The sequence below is a fragment of the Carettochelys insculpta genome, chromosome 12 (assembly GCF_033958435.1).
Source record: "Carettochelys insculpta isolate YL-2023 chromosome 12, ASM3395843v1, whole genome shotgun sequence".
In the NCBI taxonomy this organism is placed as follows: domain Eukaryota; kingdom Metazoa; phylum Chordata; order Testudines; family Carettochelyidae; genus Carettochelys; species Carettochelys insculpta.
The window spans coordinates 42,843,349-42,866,149 of NC_134148.1; the positions used below are offsets into that span (position 1 = coordinate 42,843,349).

Below are 22,801 nucleotides of genomic sequence, written 5' to 3' on the forward strand. Positions count from 1 at the left end.
AGAAAATTGACGCTGCTGCGGTCGATCTTCTGGGGTTCAACTTAGCATACCGAATGGGAATACACTGAATTGACCCATGAGGGCTCCCCCGTTAAAAGCAGTGCTCCTTGCAGCAGTGAGGAATAAGGGATGTTGATGGAAGAATAGCTCCTGTCAACCTTCCACAGTGGGGCCACGCCAGAAATTTGACCTAAGGTATATTAACTCCAGCTACGCCATTCTCAAAGCTGGAGTTGTGCACCTTAGGTTGAATTTCTTTTCTATTGTCTTACCTGCTGCATCTGTGCTCAAACATCCCCCTGATACATCACCAGGAAATGAGTAGAGTTTCATGGTTTCACAAATGACTTTGTGTGGCAAATTGGCCAAATTTCAGCTGTGGCGGTGCCGTGACCTTCTGCATGCCATGTCAATGCGGTATTTTCCTTCACCATGCTTCTGGCGAAGTAGGTCTTTGCCAACAGAAGCTTATGCTCCAATAAATCTGTCAGTCTATAAAGTGCCACAGGACTTTTTGTTATTTTTGTGGCCACAGACAACACAGCGACCTCTCTCATACTTTTCCGTTAGCTGCTCTGAATAATGCCCACTAGCAATTCCTTGTAGTGTTGCTGTGCATGTTATGTCCTTGGCTGTGGACTCTTACAAGCTCATGCAGCGATTGGTATCCTGTTCCTGTATTGAGGCTCTCTAGGCTCTGCTGCAACACATGATGAAACCTCCAGAATTGGCCATTCATATCCTCCATTGCCGCATCGTAAAGGGCCTATTCTGTGTATGACACAAAATTTCTCTTGGCTGGGGATGGCAGGACACCAATATATTAGCTGCCACTGCTTTTACTGGGCTTTGTTCCCAGAATAAAGCAAACATTCCAGTCCATCTCTTGGACCCTGTGCTAGACTTTGTTAACAACAGGTATCTGTGCTCCTTTCTGGGGCCACAGTGGCTGTGACGCAGAAGTGCAGCTGCCCTTAGGGAGCAGTGACACCCCCACAACCGGATACGAGGGTCCCTGGCAATTCACAGACTAGTTCAGTAGGGACAAATTCATTTACATAATCTCCCCAGGAGGCAGCGTCTGGCATCTGACCACTCCCAGGGAATTCAAGATGGCAGCCTTGGCAGAAACACTATATCCTTCTCCCCTCCCTTTGTGTTACAATAGATTACAAAATACCAGCTGCCTGCGTATTTGCTGAACTATTACAGTAGGAGGCTACAAGTCTGCCTCACAGATGGTTGCTTTACTGAGAGATTACAGAAAGCAAGGACTTACCCATGTGCGTTTCTTTGTTCACATTAAATGAAGCCAGGAGGTAAATACTTGAAGGTCAGTGCTGAAGATGCTATTAAATATTTAGTGCATATAGCATTCTGACTGGTCTTGCTTTCTAGCTTTTAAAAGGCCTGACACCACCTCCTAGTGGACATAAGAAGCCTGTGCATTAATATCTGACATTTCAGTGTGGCCTTACAAAAAGAAGAGAACAAAGGAAATAGCAATGTCTGCAAGTCTTGTGCCCTAATTAAGAGACTGAATAAACAGCCCCTTGGCTGCTGTATGCAGACAGTTTAAGACAGAGCAGAATGTAGAGTAGTCTTATAAATTCAGCCAGAGAAGACTGGGGAATATTTTATATTTCCACTGTGGAGAGGATACTAACACAAGAGATTGATGTGCATTAATAGAGCTGTGTGCTGTAGTCACCAGGTGAACTGTGCATTTTAAAAATCTTTCCGCTTTCTTTCTGCAAATAGAGGGGAAACATAAGAGTGTGTAAATAACTGACTTGGTGTAGTGGATGGAGCAAAACTTTGAAGAGGGGAAAAATCATTGGGTCACCCCAGAACAATAAGCGATTCATTTAAAAAATGTCCTTTAATTTTTGATGTTGTTTAAATCTTTTAGGAACAGCTTTTTTAAAAAAATAGAATTGAGCAAATTTCCAAAATTAAAAGTCAGATTTTCTTTGAGATGCTGAAATGAACTGTTCTGACATTTGTGAAACTTTTTGTTTGACCAGATATGGGTCCCTCTCCTTCCCCCACAAAAAAAATACAAAGTAAGCCCTTCCAAAATACTGGTTTGCAGTAGAAAATTGTGCCCATCTCTAGGAAAAACAGGCCATTCCTAAAAGTTTTCCTATGGAATTTTTACTCCTTGTATAGAAAAATCACATCTAAAGTGCTAAGTGCTCTTCACACTTTATAAAATCTGCAGGGTTCCTATGCTATAGGCGACTACATCTGGTTGGCTAGAATATTTTAAAAAACTGTCAGTGTGACTTTAGAGTTTGGAGAGAGGGAGGAAGCTATTTAGTAATGTCATTATTGTCGTGCTATTGTAAATGTTCCTGCCCAGAAAGTGTAAATTGTTTTCTTTCCCCTAAATTGTTTGGTAACTTCCACAAGTAGTTGAGAATTCAGACTCCAAATGAGTAGATTTTAGTTTTATTTATTTGCCACTTGGGATGCAATTTGCAGCCTACCTCTGTGAGCATTTACATTGATACAAATAAAAGTATGAGACCATCAAAATTCCCCCAAGAAATACAAACCCATCAGCTAAACAAACCCTGGAAACTCATCACACAAAATTCTGCTAGACACAGCCTGGCTGAAGCCTGGACAGAACATTACACTGCAGGATTGAAGTTAGTTGCATAACTAAGGGAAAGGAATATGGTTTGTTTCTATACTTATGAATAATTGCTAAGTGATAGTTGCAGGAAGTTCCTTGAATGGAAAGAATATGATGACTTCCTCTTGCTTTCTGGAGGAAAAGATAATATTGTGGCACCGACCTCAGCATGGTTAATATCTGTTCTGTGTCATCCAGCAAGCATCTCTTTTTGCACCTCAGATATCTATTTGTCCTTGTGGTGATGATGTTTGAATTGACCCTACCCAATCATGCATTTACTTTTTCAATTTGTCAAGCTGATTTCCAACGTCATCCCAACTAAATCAATCTAATGCATCAAATAGAAAATGTCAAACTCTTTCCTTACATATTTCACCGGGATGTAATGCATCTGCCTGTTGAGGGAGAATTTGAATGCAAAAAAAGCATTCTTTCTCTTCTAAGGCACCTCTTTGTTTCCAGCTAATTCTCTGTGGCACCTTTTGATCATTGTAGAGATGCCATGCTGTTAAATTGTTGTAATATCCGGAGGAAATCAACATAGTTTAGATTTGTTTTTCACAGTTAACCAGGCTCACTGGAATCACAGAGAAGAGGGAGACAATGAAATCTGATCTCTGAAACAGCCTAGAGAAAGAAAACTGAGCTGCTGATGTGGGAGTTATGCAAATGAGCTGCGCACTCTCTCTTACCATGAGTGTAATTCTAATGGTGACTAGAATTGTTACTGATCCTGTCTATCTCCCTTACAGACCGGGAGGATCGAACCAAACTACCCAAAAGTCTGTGGTCACCAAGGCAATGTGCTTGACATCAAGTGGAACCCTTTTATTGAAAACATCATAGCTTCTTGCTCAGAAGACACCTCGGTGAGTAAAAGTGATTTCAGCAGATGTCTCCTTTGAGATGAAAGCTTCAGCAGGAGCCACATGTGAGCACCCTGCATTCTTCTCAGAGGATGGTTAAAGCACTATGGCAGGCTGCTAGGGTTATCCGGAGTGAATCATTCCATGATCACTTAATTGTCATGTAATTTTGGCCCCTTTCATAGGGCTGAAGGAGAGTACAGTTTGAAGCTCTCTAGTCCAGCACTCTCTGGTCTGGGAACATCCATTGTCCAGTATGATTTTAGTTAGCCAGACATCCACTTATAGGTACAGCCAAGTTTCCTGTGGTCCCATAAAGTTTGTTTCCAGCCACCAGTCCTAACTCTCAGGGTTCTGTGCTGTTATTTAGCTCTCCTTTACCCCTAAATGTCTTCTGAGAGCCCAGTAAGCAGTGGAAGTGTTGGTAATGCTGCTAGGCAATATTGTCCTCCCATGGTCCAGCAAATTTTCTGGCTCAGCATTGGGCAAATCCTGAGGGTGGTGGGCTAGAGAAGGTCAGCCTGTACGAATAATGAAGCAATAGAAGAATTTGTGCTGCCAGAGGTCTAATACTAGAGGGTTGAGCCACTGGCTATGCTGCAAAGAGTGTGTGTGTGCGTGTGCGCGCATGTGCACACACAAAAGAGGGAGATTTGTTTTTAAAGGTTAAATAGTCACATATACGAAAATGTGAAGTGACTGGATGAGGTGACTAGCAATGTGCCCCAACCATAGCTTTTAGGAGGTGCTTTCTTAGTTCTGCCATCTTGACTTGGATTTTTCTAAGGGGTTTTTATCACTCTGGTTTCTTGTCCTTTCTCTGAGGGAAGAACCTGATTTCCTATCCTTGTAGAAGAAGGGTAACTTCTAGGAAGGTTGTTGATGGGAATGGGCTGTAATCCCGGGGGACCACATTGAAGAAGGCTCAGAAAGGAGAACTGGGGAGATATTTATGCAGTTTGGCTAGAGGGAGGAGGTAGGACAGGAGAGAGCAGAGACAGGTGAACAAAAAAGCAGTAGGTGACAAAGCAGCTTGAATTTGGTTTGGCAAAAGTACAGTGATGGTCTCTTCCCCCTCCCTTCATCCATGACAGGGAGTCATCTGTCACCCAGGTGACCTAGAGGGGGCAGGTCCTTCTTCTGCTCACAAACATCTGGTCTCATGCATTTTCCCCCACATGTGGCAGTGGTAATCATGTAGCACTTTAAAGACTAACAAAATGATTTATTCGGTGATGTGCTTTCGTGGGACAGACCCACTTCATCAGATCAATAGCATTTCCAGTACAGACTGACATCTGTAAGTACAGAGGTCCAAAAAAAAAATTGGAATAAAAACTGACAAATCAAGTACATAGGACTGAAGCAGGGGGCGGCGGGGGATGTTAAGTGTCTTGCCTGAGATAATTACGAGCATCAAAGGAAGGGAAGCAGTCCTTGTAATGCGTGAGGTAATTGGCGTCTTTGTTCATACCAAGTGTTAATGTGTTGAATTTGAATATGAACTCCAGTTCACAAATCTCCCGTGCAATCTGTTTTTAACATCTCTCTGTTGTAAGACGTATATTCTCAGGTCTTTAACAGAATGGCATTCTACACTGATATGCTCAATGACCGGTTTATGTGTATGGAGATTCCTGATGTCTTCTCTGTGTCTATTCATTCTTTAGCAAAGACTTTGTCCGGTTTGTCCACTGTACATAGTAGAGGGGCATTGCTGGCACATAATGCATATATAATATTGGTCGAGGTACACAAGAAAGAGCCCTTGATCTTGAAACTAATGTGGTTAGGTCCAGTGATGCTATACCCAGAATAAATATGTGGACAAAGTTGGCAACAGGGTTTGTTGCAAGGAGAAGTTCCAGGATTAGTGTTACTGTGGTGTAGCCTGTGATTGCTAGTGAGACTCTTTCTTAGGTTATCTGGTTGTCTATCTGAGAGGACAGGCCTGTCACCTAGGGCCTTCTGGAGCATAGCATTATGATCTAGAATAGGTTGTAGATCTTCAAATGATGCGTTGCAGGGGTTTGAGATGGGGCTATAGGTGATGACAAGTGGTGTTCTGTTATTGACCTTCTTGGGCCTATATTGAAGTAACTGGTTTCTGGGTATTCGTCTGGCCCTGGCAATCTGTTTTCTACTTCTCCCAGTGGGTAATTAAGTTTTGTTAATGCTTGATAAAGGCCTTGAAGTTTTAGGTCTCTGTCAGTAGGATCAGAGCAGATGCAATCGTATCTAAGGGCTTGACTATAAACAACAGATGATGTGGTGTGTGCTGAATGGAAGCTGGAGGCATGTAGGTAAGTGTAGCAGTCAGTGGGCTTCCATTAGAGAGTGGTGTCGATGTGGCCATCAGTAATTCGTACTTTGGTGTCCAGGAAATGTATCTCTAGTGTGGAATAGTCAAGGCTGAGATTGATGATAGGGTGCTGGTTGTCTACCAGAAACCCACTGACTTAGCAGACAGTAGCTGTCACTTTCTGTCCTCCCAGTTCTGGAAGCAGCATTGCAGAAGTCAAGGCGACACGGGTCAGCCGTAGTTCTACACCACTGCTTGAGGGGTGCTGCCTTCAGATATGGGCACCTGGTCAACCATACAACCACTGCTCTCCAGTCACCCAGCTCTGAAGGCAGTGCAGAAACAAGGGTGGCAATACCATGCCCCTCCTAAAATAATCTTGCGATCCCCCTGCAGTTCCTCTTTGGGTCAGGCCCCCCAGTTTGAGAAATGCTGCCCCCCCCAATGAAATCTGCATTGTCTAAGGTAAAAACACAGAAAAGATCAGACTTCCTGGTCCATGACATGTTTTGCATGGCAGTGAATTTGGTAGGGACCTGCTCCTAAGGTTCCCTGCGCTGAAGCATCCACATTCGTCACCCCTCGGTAGGTACCACAAAGGCTCATCTCCTGAGAGTAATGTGAAGGGGGAGTGGCATTGTCCTCTTTCAACCCTCTTGCCTGTGTTCCCCTTCTCAGCAGAGCTCCTCCTTCCCCAGGTTCTCTGCCTGTACACGGAGGTTCTTGAGCCCTCTGCTGGGGCTGGGTTTAACCCTTTCTCCTCCTGGAGCAGGTAACCACCTGCTACAACCCCCTCGAAAACAGATACACACCGACGCAAGCGTTCAAGTGCTTCTGACTTTAAGTGAGACATTTTAAATGACGTGGATGGAGCCAACGACGAGCTCTGACCTGGTGTCTTATGTAAATCTGTAGCTGGTGTCTGGCTGAATCCAGTTCCCGCTGCTGTACAGTGATGTCATTTCTTGTTGTAGTAGCGTGCTTTTTATAGCCCATGCTGCAGATAAGCAGTGGGGCTGTGAACAAGGATGTGTTGTTTCCACCCAATGGCTATTATTAATCCTTTTTAACTCCCGAAGACCGCAAGGGCTGCAACTTTTCTAGTGTCTAGAGCTACACAAGGTTAGAGGAGAGAAAGATCGTCTTACAAGCAGGTGAAGCCTGAGCCAGGCCATGTTTTTTTGCTGCAGTTCGCCTCCACCTCTTTTTTTTCTGGATACTAACATTTCCCTCCGGAATTGCGCGTTGCACTGAGAAGCTGCCTATGGACAGAGAAGTGTAGAACAGCTTAGTCCTTTCTACAGAGCAGACATGGGGGTTTGTGGTGACCCAGTTCTTGCTGGTGACAGTTCTGCAGCAGTAGGTCTTCTAACATCTTTCAATATTAGAGGGACAAGGGCAGTGAAGAAAACTCTTTTAATGGGCTAACTTCTGTTGGTGAGAAAGACAAGCTTTGAGGCTGCACTGCTCTCTTACTAGTTCTGGAAAATGGGGGATAAAATCAGTAGAACCAGAATTGAATTTTTATGGATTTTTTAATCAGAAAGTCTGGTCAAGTCACATGTTGATTTCAGGCATTTTTAGCCATTTTAATAAAAGAAGGAAATGAAGTGCTAGAGCCACAAAACTGAAAGGAGAAAGGTTCTGGTGTGTTTTAGACCAGTGTTTCTGAAACTTTTTGAGACCACGGAACACCAAACAACAATATTTTTTCATGCGGAATACCAATGAAAGTTTTCTTTTAAAAAAAAAAAAAAAAAGAAACAACCAAACAGCAACATATGTAGCAAAATCAAAGTGAAGTAATTTAATCAGGTATTATAGCAATGAAGAAGTACCATTGTATCTGGTTTTAATAACAGAAAATACGTAACATCAGTGTATTTTTCCAAACACACGGCACACTTGTGAGTTGTTCATGGAACATCAGTGTTCCGCAGAACATAGTTTAAGAAACAGTGTTGTAGACTTTCTCTCTCACTGTCTGTCCTGAGCTTGGGAGGAAATACCCCTAGCCCAGTGGTCAGGGTTCAAATCCTAGTTCCAGAGTAGGGCGTCAAACCCAGCTTTCCGGGTTTCCACTAGGCTACTGAAGCCTAAAGGGGCTATTGTCAGCACCCCCTCTTAATCCAACACTAACAAACCAAGATTTTCATAAGGTTGAATCACTTCATTCAGTCATTTCTGGGAAAATGCTTCATTTTGACCAAAACAATTTGACGAAAGTCACACAAAATGGTGAATCATTTTGATTGAGCCAAATCTGCATTTTTAGGGGGGCGGGTGGGGAGGGTGGGGAGGGGAGGGGTGCCAGCCTAAAATACCCACTCTGATTCAAAGTTTCAAATGTCCATTCATGCATTTGTCACCCATTTGTTGTTCTAGTTCATGAACTTCCTTTGTCACAGGACAGTTGTAATTAGCGTGCAGCGTTACACAGGCAAGATACACGGCTGATCCAAGTCAAACCTAATGTAAGATGGTGATAAGACTACCTACAGCAATTTCCTTGTGGCATGGCTCTCTATCCCCTCGGAGAAATATGTTGATGCTGCACCACTCCTACTTCTTAATTTGCTAATAAATTGTGTTTGTCCTCTGTTCAGTGTCTGAACTGCCAACTTTCACATCATAGTGACCTCATTCTGGGCTATGTTGGTGGCTAGGAAGCTGCCTAAAATAGGAACGTTATGAGCTGGCGACTGCAAAGATGTTAGTTGTAGGACTCTGTTACAATGCCATGAAAGGTGGCTTGCGTATACGATAAACAGAGTGGCAAACTCGCCGGACAGGTGCACACCTACTTCCCCACCTCTCAAGAGGCTAGTCATGACTAAACTAACCCCCCTTCCAGTAGACAGGTGCATGTTGTGCTGTGCAGAGTCACAGGCCGTTTTGGTTTCTTGCTCGTGAGTGAAGTCCTCTCCCAGGTTGACAGTGCTCAGGGTCTGCTGCGTGTCAGGGCTGCCAGTTGAATTCTTAGACCACTATTGTCATCCAGATTGCTAGCACAGGAAACGAGGAGGTGAATGGGTTTCTGTTTGTATCAGTACCTGACCAGCCATGCTGGGGTGGGGTTGGGGCGACGCTATTCATAGCTTATGTATTCTAGCAGCGGATTTCTTTAGTGCTCAGTAGCTTGGATGGCGGGAGCTATGCAGATGTCTCTCCATGCGCTCTTTCTCTGAACTGTGAATCTCCAGTGGTTCAGACAATCATCTACTTGATTCAGATTAGGGATTTTTCAAGTGTCCTATGTATCATCCTTATCTTTCAATTAATCGTTGATGCTGTGTGCACCATCTCATTTGATGCCGTCCAGAGATCGATGCTTTATTCATTTTAAAGTAGAAAACATATGGGTGAGGGCTGATAGCATATGGTTCTGCAGCTGTTTTTTTGTGGCTCTTCCACTGTGGCTCAGCAAACTAACAAGACCAAGGCTGCACTCCAGCCTCTTCTGTCCATGTTTGATCAGGAGGCCATGCTCCATTCTTTCCTCACACTACACTTGTGCCACCTTTGGAACTTCTTGTTTCCCACATATTAGCCCACCCCTGAGATGCACCAGATCTGTCCTATCAGAAATGACCATTTTTACAGCTCCCTCTTTCTCTCCTTGCACATAGGCTGAACTTTTTTTGTAACTGTCTCTCTGACCTGCATGTTAAGCATTCCATCAGGCACATAACTGATCTAGCGCATAGGGTCAGTTTGGTCAGTCGCACTCTGAAAAATTACCTCTTGAGGATTCAAACTGCTGTCTCATTGCCTCAACGCCAAACTCATTATCAAAGGGGCCCCGAAATTCTACTGTTTTCTCCCCTTCACTCCTCTACATGCCCAGTGCTCACTCTAAGTTAGCTCAAGTTGTACCAAATGCCAGAATTCTCTAAGTTGTAGCCAGTTCTCCTTTGAAAATAGCCATCAACTTGCTCTCGCTCCTGCTGTCTTTCACCATCACTGCCCTAGTCATCATCCTGTCGCTTCTCCAATTCGCTTCAGCTTCAGCTCCAGCTCCTACAACTGGTCCTGCTCTCTGCCAGCATTCCCTCTGGGCTTAAATCCAGCCACGAGTGAGACTCTTAGCCATTGATCTTTCCAAGTATATTAACTGGTCTTGCTGATCTGCAGCTAAACAAAGGGGATGCTCTGGGGTTCCTTGTGAGCCTTATCTCCTGGAGACATCACAGGGATGAAGGAAAATGCAGGGCTATTTGAGAAAGGTGTATTTTTTACTTTCATTCTTGCTTCATTTAAACCTTTAAAATTAAACAAAGATGGTTTGTTTCCTTGCTCTTTGTTTTTCTTTTCTGAATTCCTGTAATACCTTCCTGATGACTAAATTTAAGGGATGCAACAACTGCACCTCCTTAGCAAAGCTGGCTGTTGTGGAGAGCTTCCAGAAAAGAAACAGAACAAAATGTTCGTCTCTTGACTTCTGTGTTGATAACACCAGCTCTCAACTTTGCCATCCAGGCGGTATGTGTATCGTAAATGGCAGCTGTGTGTTGCAGCCTGTTGAATGAAGGAGTAAATATTTCTGCCTTGCCCTAAGGATGTGTCTGAGCTCCAGGGAACCGATACAGGGAGTGGTGAACAGTGTATTAAACAAAATGGCTCCAGGGCTGAGAGAGAAATGCAAGCCACATGACGCAGCAGTTTTCTGTGTGCTGTACACAAAGACTCGCAGTCTCCTTCTGTATCTTTCAAGACGCAACAAGGAGGAAAGCTGCCACCAGTGGTATTACCTAGGCGTGAAAACAATGGCAATACTTCTAGTGCCTTTTTTCCCCTCCAAAGGAGACCCAAAGCACCCAGCGGTTTTTAGGGGACAAACAAGCTCAAAGAATCCTTCTGGTGAAGCAGGAAAATCACCTCTGATGTCCTAACAAAACTTTACAATCGTTGATTTCTAATCTCTCTCCTGAGTTTGTTTTTGTGCCAGATCTTTCCTGCTCTGGTCCCCTCACATATGCTGGCTGTCTTATAGCTGGAGGCCAACTAAACTGGCTGCTTGTATTGGGGCTGCTCTTCCCACTCAAAAAACTGTCAAATTCACCGCGAAATCACTGAGAACAGGCTTGCTGAACAATTTGGCGTCAGTCAGAGAAGTTGCTTTGAAAGAAAATTACTCCTTTCCTCCAGCAAAACCTACCCAGGGCTAGAAAAGGAGACACCAGCCCGTGACCTTCTTTAGTTCTGGGATCTGCTCAGCATGTCTCTACTGCTTCCAGCTCAGATGAATAAGGCTTCATTGGTAGCAAGCAATACATGTGTTGGCAGAGTCTCAGGAAAAGGCAGGGGTGTCTGTCAGGAGCCAAGGCTACAAGTGATGTTTGGGGTTGATCAAGTGCCCAGTTATCATTCCTGTCCGTTCCGGATCTGCTGGTCACTTGTGTACTGTAGAAAGAAAAATGACATTGAAACGCTCTTCAAGTCCTTTCTCAAACTGCCTTCCTAGACTGTGACAGAAGAAGCAAAAAGCAAAGTCCCTTGATGGTACAACGTGTGTGATGTTACCTGGCTGCTTAAATGGGAACTACTTAATTTTTCTGTAAGGGGGAGTGGCAATGAGGAACACAGCTTTGCACATGGGACAGAAGCGTTCAAAGGCGCAGTGCGTAGTCACGTGGGGAAATAACTGGGCTGCTGTTCTGAACTGTGGAAGTGGACGTGCCCGAGCTCTTCTTGGACCCTGAAAATCCAGAGGTTTCAAGTGCTTGTACAAAGTGACGTGAACTGCAGTACATCTGTACCTTCAGATGCCAGGCGGAGGCTGCGTGGTGGCAATGAACGTGCAGATCTGAACTACCCAAAGGATCTAGGCCTGTGAATGTTGGTCCGTTGCCCACAGAAACATCAGTCCCGCTACCAGGTAGCAATCTCTCCACACTGATTTCCTTTGGAACAGAAGTTCAGTGAGCCAAACTGACCCTGCAGCTCCGCTGAAGTCCGTGGTGTTCATTCCAGTGCGTGAGCATTGCTCCTCTTCACAGTGAGAGGCGGCCTGGTGCATGCCTTGGTATTTTCATAAGATCACATAAAAAACAATAACTCTGTTCCTTTTCTTAAGTTAGGGATTAAAGGGCAGATTTAGTGAACTCTATAGTACCTAGGGGAGGTCAAGGACACCGCTCTGTTATATCTGACCAATATTGGCGGTGGCTTATGTATTTGAACCTCAGCAGTATGACCAGCAAGTGGCCTGTTAATTAAAACTGAGAGACAAATGTCAGGTGGCAAAACAAGCACACTACATAACAATCTGAGCCGGTTTGCTGCCATCATGTCTGGCGCCTACTACTGTGATATCCTTTGTCGTGCAACTGATTTTACCAAGATTTGCTGTCAGAGGAGGATGCTCAGCAGGAATGGTACGGTATACCTAAATGCTAGGCAAAACGCTCCTTGTATATGCCCATATTTCTTTCAAGTACAGTAAAATCTTTCATATCTGGCATTCTATTATCTGGAATTCTCATATAACCAACATTTTAAGCATAAGTCAACTTTAGTTACACTTCCATAAGTACAGTATAGTGAAAGGAAATACAAATAAATACAGCAAATGTAGCGTAAGTTCACTGTGTATAATACTGTTGTTGGTAAACAAAGTACTCTGCATACATTTGTTTGTTTGTTAATATCTAATCTTGTTTTTCTTTAGTGTTATGCATTGCTAAGTATCATCATCATCATCATCATCAACAGCTATGGTGTCAGTGCTTGTTGGTGCCTGAAGCCTCTCTCACTATTTCCTTCCATCTTTCCCTGCCCCGTGCGGAGTGGCTCAGTTTCTGTAGACTAGCTCTGCACCAATCTACTATATCATCTACCCATTCTCTCTGGGGCCTGCCTCTCCTATTTGAACCACCCATTATGCCGAACACCAGGGTCTTGATCTTTCGTTTGTTGTTCATTCTGCAGATATGCCCAAATAGCTGTAACTTACATTGTATAATCTTCTCCAGTAAGTTCTCTTTCATCTGTATCTTCCAATATAATACCTTGTTGGTGACCTTCTGCATCCATCCTATTCTCAGAATCTTTCTATAACAACTCCTCTTGAATGCCAATATTCTTCTCTTTGAGTCTTTCGTTATCACCCATGTCTCACATCCCTACAACATGCTGCTGAATACATGTTTTCAAGATGATCAGCTTTGTTCCTAAGCTAATTGCTTTGCTTTTCCAGATCTAACTGATGGCCTTCAAACTCGCTCTTGCTTTCTCTATTCTAGTTGCTATATCCTTCTTACAGTCTAGTTCATACATTATGTTGCTCCCCAGATCTGTGAACTTCTCTGTTTCTCTAGTTCAATCCCATCTACACTGATCGTCCTTCCTATTTCCTTGTCTCCGAATACCAGTGTTTTGTTTTTTTTGTCAAAGTTCATAATATGTCTGTACTGCTTCTCTTCCTCGTTTAGCACCTCCACCTTTCTTGCTAGCTTCTCCTCATCTTCCTCAATGGTAACTATATCATCCGTGAACCTCAAGTTGTTAATTCTATTATCCAGAAATTTGACTCTCTGGCAACCTCCCAGTCCCAGGGCTGCCAGAAATGAAAGAGTTTCCTGAAATTATTATTGTTGTGAGGGAACCAAATCTTAAAGTCCTTAGTTCTGATAAGAAAGTCACCTGAGGCAAATTTGATTTACTTTTCTTTCCAGATGTATGTGCTTTGTGCGGGTAAGTGCACAGGGTATATTTTAAATTGCTGGTTTTAGAGCATTCTGTTTCCTGCTTCTTTCAATAACTGGCTTGTCTTTTGCTTTGGAGTGCAGCACAGCTCTGAACATCTGGTGCAAGCAGTTCTTTGGTCACCCCCTTGGATCCAAGGGGATTCCTGCAGTCTCTCCCATCACTTTCAGGACTAGATATTGTACCCGGTCTTCACTGAAAAGAGTCTGGTATTGGCTGCTTCCCAGGCCAGCTAAACTGTTGGGGAGGGGCTGAAGTAGAAGGCCGGGGGGCGCAAAGATCCATCCAGACATGCACATGAAGGGGTGACACATTGGGCACATTCTGGTCTATTTTTAATTCCCTGGTGGCTTTGGAGACCAAGTTTATCAAGAAACCACAGATGGAAATGACTGCACATTCCCCACATGCCAAGTGGGGAGAACAAGACCCTGATACGTCTCTAAAATAAGCTCAGATGTTTTCCCTCCGTATAATCGGTGCTCCCCCTGTCCTTTCAGGTTCGGATATGGGAAATTCCAGAGGGCGGCTTGAAGCGGAACATGACCGAAGCTGTTCTAGAACTCTATGGGCACAGCCGACGGGTCGGTCTTGTGGAGTGGCACCCAACCACCAACAATATCTTGTTCAGTGCAGGCTACGACTACAAGGTGCACTGTTCTGGAGGGTTTCTAATAATTCCCTCAGCTGTAGTTGGAGATGAGCAGTGCCTTTTGGTTAAAAAATTAAATAGGTGCTGATACTCAGCCGACGCCTCACCCTCTCCTCCAGCCAATCCCACGGCTGGGGCTGCCAAAGTGCCAGTACTCAGTACCGGCAAGTACCGGCACAAAAAAAAAGCACTGGAGATGAGCATTTATTAAGACCATGCAAGACTTTAAAGGGTAGAGTCATGGATGGTCTCGCTTGTTTGGCTGCAGTTGCTCAAATAGTCACTATGTAGCCTCAGATCTTTCTTTCAGTTGCGCGCTCTCTCTCTCTCTGCTTTGAAGTGTCAACATATGAAATGGAAATGCATTTGAGATCACAAGTTCTTTTGCGGATGCTGATGAGTTAGAGTATCTCTCTGCATATACCTTACACTTAATGGGAATTCCCTACTGTCTGTGTAATTTTCTGCACTGTATCTGTGTCAGATTATACCTTCCCCAGTTCATGTTGTGTCCTGCCTAGTCTTAGTGACTTGTTTGCTTTATGATGGCTAGGTAAAACAAAAGCACAAAGCACTGGACTTGCACTGAAATCTTCAGGTTTTTCCTCTAATAGATTTCTGAAAGGATTCTCGTGTGTGTCCAGCTATCACAGATCTTTCCAGATCTTTCCAGTTTCAGACACTGGTGTGTGGCTCTGCTCTGAAAAGGGCCTCATCGGGTTCCATGTCTGTTTTCTATCTGACATTGCTCACTTCAAAGATAAGACTTGAGGAGAGGTGTCATTTGGATTGTAAACGGTTCACTCCTGGCACTCATACATCACAACTGAACCCAGGCTGAGTTTCCAGGGCTGGTCGTGAGAAAAACCATGTGGTTTTTTTTGGGGGGTGGGGAAGGGGGTTTCATTTATAAACTGAGCCAAGGTTGGGATGAAATTCACGGAGATAATAAACGTGGAACCCCATGGTGCTGTTTTCAGACATTTCTGAGAGTAGACTTGATCCAGAGAGCTTTTGTGTCTTCCTTTTGTGTAATGTGAAATATGTCAATAGGAAGCGGATAAAATTATCACAGTATGTCCTACAGATGTTCTTCAAACAGCAGGAAGTGCATGGAGTGCGAGACCCAGGCCTGCTTGTCATGGGCTGGGTTCCAATAGTTTTATTCACCATAAGGGAAAGCGACCCTGTGTGAAATGAGCTGGCATACGAGTGGGGAAACTGGAATTTGTCCCCAAATTAATACTACATTTAAAATGTCGAGCAAACGTTTGGAAATTGTGGTCTTACACGTGCATTTCCAGGCAGACTGTTCCCTGGAGTTATGAATATGAGGCTCTGCCCCGCAACTAGCAGTAGCATCAGTGTTAACTTAATCTTGCCCCATTTCCTGCAGGTTCTGATATGGAACCTGGACATTGGCGAGCCTGTGAAGATGATAGACTGTCACACGGATGTCATTCTTTGCATGTCCTTCAATACCGACGGGAGCCTGTTGTCTACCACGTGCAAAGACAAGAAGCTGCGCGTCATAGAGCCACGTTCTGGCAGAGTCCTTCAGGTGAAGCGCTGATTTCAAAACAGCTCTCAAGAGTCTGTCCTAAGCATCAGTCATAAGAAGTAAATCCATTATTTGTGACAAATACAAATTTGACCCTTGGCTTTAAACCAGGGCTTCTTTGGGGATTTCCCATCTGAGTGCATTCCTCTCCTAATGTGGAACCAGGGGCTGGGGGAAGAAGCACTTCAAGCCTAGCGCATGGTAAACACTTCTTAGAAGATACCGAATTGTCAGAGAACATGTCTGCTGCTCAGGAAGTGAAAACGAGTCACAACTGTCAGCCTCTGAATCTAGCTCTCCGCAGTCAGAGAAGGTTGCTTTTTGTTACCCTTGTTAAGCTGACACAAAAGGATCCAGCACTATGCTAGCCAGAGAAACAGGGCTTTTCATCTTTTATTAATCAAAGTTGTGTGGGAAGTAGTAGAGAGTTGAAGGATGCCACAGAGCTGGTTTTGGAAGAAAAGCTTGATTTTCTTTGCCAGTTGTGGATTATTCTAGAAAGCTCGGGGAGGCTAGGGTTTTACTTCTACAAAACAGCATGTTGCCTTTCCATTCTGGATATGACAAACACCTAGTTTTGCAGTGGCTGCTTAGCATGAAAGTTGCATTTTGCAGTAGAAGAGGGACTGTGGAGGTTGGAAGCTGAGTTAGACCAGCTTGCTGCAAAGTGGGTCTCTTGTGGGAAGCCTGGAACCTTTCCCTGGAGACAGTGTGAGATTATACAAAGAGGAAGGGATCTGTGTTTGGGATGTGGGAGCACAGATGCCAGGAACCGAGATCCTGACATGGGAGAGAAACCTCCCTTGAGTACAGCTCTGCGCGCAATCCTAGAGCTGGCATTGTCACTGCTTTATGCTAAGCCGCGTGCCTAGGGAGACATCTGAAATGTGTAGCTGTTCACTGCATGTAGCACAAACAGTGTCTTCTTCCAGGAAGCCAGCTGTAAGAATCATCGTGTGAACCGGGTGGTCTTTCTAGGTAATGTGAAGCGACTTCTCACGACCGGCGTCTCGAGGTGGAACACGAGGCAGATTGCACTCTGGGACCAGGTCAGCACATAGAGCGCCAGAAGCCGTTCCTTGCCGAGAAGGGAGCATGCTTGATGGGTAAAAAGAGAGGCCTAGAGCAGTGGTGTCCAATAGTAATTGAAGGATCACCACACTTGTGATTGTCGGCCTTCCCCATTTGCCACAGCCTCCACCCCCAGCTCTAACACTGCCCTCCGCCCCCCCCGAGACAGGCGCCCCCCATGCACATCGAATGTGGTGACTCACCAGAGCTGCGGCCGCCAGAGCTGCGCCGGAGCCCTAGCTGGGAGCCACATGCGGCTCTGTACCCCAGAATCTCCACGCGGCGAAGTCCAGGAGATAGGCAAGCTGGGTTCTGCTCCGACAGTGGGAGTGCGGTGTGAGTGGCTGTGCCCCAGTGAGCTCCAGTGGAGCTCCCTTCTGTGCAGGTGGCACGAGCCCTCCTGAAGCTTTCAGGGATAACGCACAGTGCCTCGTGCTAGATTAAAGCTCACACAGCTGCAATACAGCCTGATATAGACCCTATGTCTGAGGAGTTCAGAGACCCTAGGTCTCGCCCTCGCTCTCCTGCAAACGGAGGGTCAGGTACCTCCTCACTCCCTGCCCCATTGAGAACCCCTGCCCAGCTTGTAGCAGTTTGATGCAAATGCCATCATTACCAGTTGGGAGGGGACGTGAGAAGTGCTGTGGGAAGTGCTCTGGATCGGTCATTCGAGGCCGTCCAAGGGACCAACAGGGGTGGAGGCATCCAGCTCCTGAAGAGGAATCCAGCACCGAACGCCACTCTCCTTGACTTCCCCGTGAAGTCGGGCACCTGGCTCCGTCGGGTCTCTGCGCAGCCCAGCCCCTGGCAGTAAGACAGCGGGTTCAGTCCAGGCAGCGAAGCAGGTGCACAGGTAGCAGGTCCTTTATTCTGTCTGTTTCCTAGCAGACCCTACAAAGGTCTTTCTGGGACTTTTAAAAACTCTGCCAGTTGCTGTGGGGACCTGGGCAGACATGACAAGTTGGAGAATTGGAGTTCTGAACTCACAAGATAAATTCAAGTAGATGCTGATTCACCAGATTCATCCCAGGGGGCCTTGGTGCCCTCTCCTCTGGCTCCAGGTGCCCAGGTCTGGGCAGGCAGGTTTCAGCCTGCAGACACGCCTGGCCTGTTCACTCAGCTGGGAGAAGCTGCTGTCCCCTGATTCAGGCTGACCTGAGGGGAGATGACTGGTCTCTCAGCCAGTCAGTGAACTGCCCCAGGAGGCAGGGTGAGGTGACAGGTGGGGGAGCTGATTGGTTTAGGGGGAAGCTTGTATCAACTCAAGGACAAAGGGAGAAACCAGACCCATAGGGGCTTTGTGAGGTGTAAAACTGGAAACAAAGAGGTCTGACTTCCCTCTAAATCCAAGAGGCCGGTACGCGCTCCTTGGGCAGCTGTGCAGCCTCGCTAACGGGTTCTTCCACTCGCGCGGTGGGGACTGCGTTTCAAAACCGTGCTGAGCAGGGCCCCGGCTGCTGTCAGGGATGTACCTCATCTCATGAGAGCCTAAGAGCCCAGATCACAGCACTGGGTGTGGCAGGCTGCGGGTCAGAGCCCTGGAGAGGAGGCAGAATTCTTCCCCCACTGTGTCCAGCCAGCACCCTGGAGGGGATGGCTCAGTGAGCACATAGGCTGTGGCCGCTCCTGGCTGTAGGGGCAGGAAAGGAGAGAGAGAGCTCCTTGCACCCTCCTCTGTTTTCCTTTCTCTCTAGGCCCAGGCTCAATCTGCCCCGAACTGATCCTGAAAGTACACACCTGCCTGCAGGCTTCCTGAAATGCAGCCACACAGAAATGGCTCTGGGCTGAGGGGTGGGATGTGACTGGAAACCTATTTACAGCCTTTACCCGCAGAGCTCCAGAGGCCACTCAGCCCTACAGGGTGACCCACTGAGTGCCTTGAAGAGAGGTGACCTTCAGCTGGCAGCCTCCCTGTCTGTGTTTACATGCACCGGTTCAGCCAGCCTCTCTCCCTCCCGCCTCTGGCTCATGAGACACCAAAATCCCAGGACGTTCTTTGGGAGGGACGGTGGGTTTGCTTCAGGTTTCCTGGGACAAAACCTGTCCCTCACCGTGCTGCACCTGTCACTCCTTCCTGGGCCTCACTGTCACGTTCCATGCGACCTCTGCCCCTGGCTGATTCATAACCCGGCTTTCTCTTTCCTCAGGAAGACCTGGCCATGCCCCTCATAGAGGAGGAGATTGATGGGCTGTCGGGGCTCCTGTTTCCATTCTACGATGCTGACACGCACATGCTGTACTTGGCTGGAAAGGTGCGTGGGCTTTACTGAGGGTAAAAGGCAGCAGACTGTGTATCCTGCTGCTCTCAAGAGGGATGTCTTCCTTGCCAGCTTGAGAACAGACCATCTCCCAAATAACCCGTTTGAGAAGGCAAGCAAAGCGGCACCTCTCAGAGCATCTGGTTGTTTGGGGCTTGCAGTAAATAATTATTACAATAAAACACTTGGGGCTGGAGAGTGCTTTCACTCGTGCAGACCTGGAGCAATGCCATGGAAGACTTTGGATTTACACTAATGTAACAGGAATCAGCTGTTGGCCATTGACTTCCTTTTAAAGGTCTTTGATTATTTTGCACATCACTGTTGTTGCTTGTGTTGTAAGTACACCACTTACTGACCCTCTGTGACGTGGCAGGTTTCTCAGATGGCCCCTTCCTTGGCACCTGTCTTCTCTGCTGTCCTGCTAGCTTGTGCACAAAGCTCCACCCAAATGAAAGAAGCTACAGATACTGTTGTGTATGTAGGAGGCCCTTAAAAACATAAACACGTCTGTTTCCTATGTGCTGCAGGTAGGATGCCCTCGGAAGTCAGCTTATGGCCTTGAGTGAAGAAGCACCGGGTGTGCTTTGCCATCAGTGTTCATTAAGGCCACAATCATAGAAGAAGGCCACAGTGGTTGAGAAATTGGCCCGATTTAGCAGGGAAGTGAAGGCAGCTATAAAAAAAGTATATAACATAAATGGGGGACAAATATTTGCGAACAGTCTTTTCACTCTAGCAGAGAAAAATGTAACATGAACCAAAGGCTGGCAGCTGAAACCAGATTGCTTTAGATTGGAAATAAGGCGTAAATTTTTAACAGCAAGGATGTTTTAATGGTTGGATCACTGTACAGTACCAAGAGTTGTGGTGTATTCTCCATTGCTGAGGCTCTTGAAGTCAGTGTTGGATTTTTTAAAGCTATTCTCTGGCTCCAAAGGCATTATTTTGGAAAAATTCTATTGTCCGCAACCCAGGAGCTCAGACTAGATGTTCACAGCGATTCTTCTGGCCTTGGAATCTGTGAATCTGTTAGCATAGATACCGGTGCACGGCAGCCCTGTCCATTCAGTACAGCTCCATTGACTGCAGGTTTGTTCTAAAACAGGGTTATTTCTATACTGGAATATTTTCTTGTGCATTCCTGGGCAGCACAGAGCACTGGTTGAGGGCTGATGAAGTACATGTTTAATACGTTATCTTAAGAACATAAGAACAGCCATGCTGGGTCAGATCAAAGGTCCAAAACTTCCTTCTGTTGTGAGTGAATGAGGCTAGATACGCAGCTCTTCTTGATGTAGAACTCTTTGCCAGAGGGTGTTGTGAAGGTCAATGCTATAACAGCACTCCAAAAAAAAGAGACAAAAAAACCCCCTAGGTAAAGTTCTGCAGGACAGGTCCATCAGCGGCTATTAGCCAGGATGGGCAGGGATGTGTCACTTGCCTCTTTTTGCCAGAAAGTAGGAAAGGGCAACAGTGGATGGAGCACACGATGACCACCTATTCTGTTCATTCTCTCTGAAACATCTGGCATTGGCCAATGTCAGAAGACAGGATCCTGGGCTGGATGGACCTTTACTCCGACCCAGTGTGGCTGTTCTTTCTGTGTTCTTTAACCCAAGGGTAGAAAAACTAATTCCATAGAGTGGTGGGGATAAAATTGCTAGTTGTCTTATGAGTCTTCTTCCCCAAATGCCATTAGAGTCCACAGCTGTTCTTTCTACTGCTACTGCTCCAAGAACCCGGACGCAGTGTCTGGAGTGCTGCAGGTCTGGTTTTGGCCATTCTGCTCTACGATGGCTGGCTAGCATTGCGGCTGAGTATTCGATTCAGAGCGCGGCAGCGATGCACCAGATGGTGTTCTGTTTCGTTTTTTAACAAATCTTTCTATTTACCTGCAGCTTTTACGCTGAAATGTTAAACTGACCTGCCTTTCTCCCCCCGCCTCAGGGAGACGGGAACATCCGATACTACGAAATCACCACAGAAAAGCCCTACCTGAACTATCTCATGGAGTTTCGCTCTCCTGCCCCACAGAAAGGCCTGGGTAAGAGCTTTCAGCATGTTAATAGGCAACCTCTTTGGATGTTAATATTAAAAAAGACCAGCGGGCTGAAGGGGTGTAATTAAATGTTGCTGATAAACATGGTTTGCATAATAACTGCCCCCCACCCCTTCCGCTCTGCACTGTGCTGGCTCTCATTGTTCAAATATGTTCGGTGTCATTAGGTGGCTGATGATTTGCTGGAAAATTAATTCAGAAATCCTGTGATCTGTGTGTGGCATTTAAAAATATTTTTGTAGGTTTCTTCCTGAGTAATGGTGCAGCGTGATTCTAGTAACAGCAACGAAGGTCCTGTGGCACCTGACAGACTAACAGAAAAGTTTTGAGCATGAGCTTTCGTGAGCACAGACTCACTTCATCAGATGCTCACGAAAGCTCATGCTCAAAACTTTTCTGCTAGTCTGTCAGGTGCCACAGGACCCTTCGTTGCTGTTACAGATCCAGACTAACATGGCCACCCCTCCGATACGTGATTCTAGTGTATCTTATGGAGGGCCCAGTTCCAAGGACATGCTTGTGCAGTTTCACCTGATGGGCAGTGTCAGGCTGCCCAAATTTTAACAAGCGACCCCAGTCAGTGACTCATGGGACATTCCCTGGGTAAAATGCTCTTCCCTTCCCACCCTTACTGCAAAATCCATCTCAACAAGCCCCCGTGTCTGCTGTCCAGCACAGGCCTCTGCTCTGCACACCTGCCGTTTGTAGAACAAGTGCTTTTAGATCTTTAAATGCTTTGCAGCATGAAAGGCAAGACCCTCGCTCACGTGTGAACTCTCCAACAGGTGTGATGCCAAAGCATGGGCTGGATGTATCTGCCTGTGAGGTGTTCCGATTCTATAAACTGGTTACCTTGAAGGGTCTGATTGAGCCAATCTCTATGATCGTGCCAAGGAGGGTGAGTACATCTCAGCCCTGTTTCTGCCCAGCTTACGGGCAGCACAAATGCTCTGGTGCGTTATCTCTGGCTGAAACGTTGGAGCACAGAGCTGGAAAATGATTGGCGTGCCAAGGGAATACTAGTTCTGGGACTCGAGTATGCTGAAGGCTGCTGGGTTCTCTGTTGAAGTGACACGCAGGGAAGGCCCTGGGAGTCTCAGGCTCTTCCTGTTTGCCTTTTGAGACCACCGTAGGAATCCTGCTCTGATTTGCACAAAGTAGAACCAGTTGGGGGACATACAGCAAATGTCAAACAGCCCTTGGCAAACTGTGTGGATTGAATTAAGCCCTGATGGTTTCTATCACTGTCCGCAGCAATCACCCCTCATTGCTAGTTGTTACAAATGGAGAAGTGCCCTCTGACCAGGCTAGGTATTATTCTGACTTGAATCTCACAGCATCACAGGCTTCCTTTGTCCTGACCGGTGATAACAGCTACCCAGCCAAGTTGCTCCTTTGAGCTCCAAATGCACATCCTCCCAAAAACCACTTTTCTAATGCTGAGGGCTTGGAGCAATGCTAAGTCTGAACTGTGTGTGAGGCAGCTCTTGTCACTTGTGCTGTCACTATTCTGTGTGAAATTAACTGGGTCATTTGCACTGTGTGACAAATGCCTGTCCCACATCTAGGTGAGGAGACCCATTCCAGGTACCATCCCATCTCCCTGTGCAGGGAGCAGCATTCGATGCTGGCTTCACCTGCTCTGTCCAGCTTCATGAAATGTGAAACACAGCTG

The 22,801-nt window shown here is 46.0% G+C and overlaps 1 protein-coding gene across 3 annotated transcripts in view; it reads left to right on the plus strand.

Annotated features, from left to right (window-relative positions):
- The window catches only part of CORO2B (coronin 2B), a 117,513-nt gene that overhangs the window by 88,964 nt on the left and 5,748 nt on the right, over positions 1-22,801 (plus strand). For all 3 annotated transcript variants that reach the window (XM_075006823.1, XM_075006822.1, XM_075006824.1), the window contains 7 exons: positions 3,400-3,516; positions 14,023-14,172; positions 15,571-15,735; positions 16,668-16,784; positions 18,954-19,058; positions 21,015-21,111; positions 21,912-22,024. In XM_075006823.1, coding sequence (XP_074862924.1) covers positions 3,400-3,516; positions 14,023-14,172; positions 15,571-15,735; positions 16,668-16,784; positions 18,954-19,058; positions 21,015-21,111; positions 21,912-22,024 — 864 coding nt within the window. The remainder of the gene's footprint in view (positions 1-3,399; positions 3,517-14,022; positions 14,173-15,570; positions 15,736-16,667; positions 16,785-18,953; positions 19,059-21,014; positions 21,112-21,911; positions 22,025-22,801) is intronic.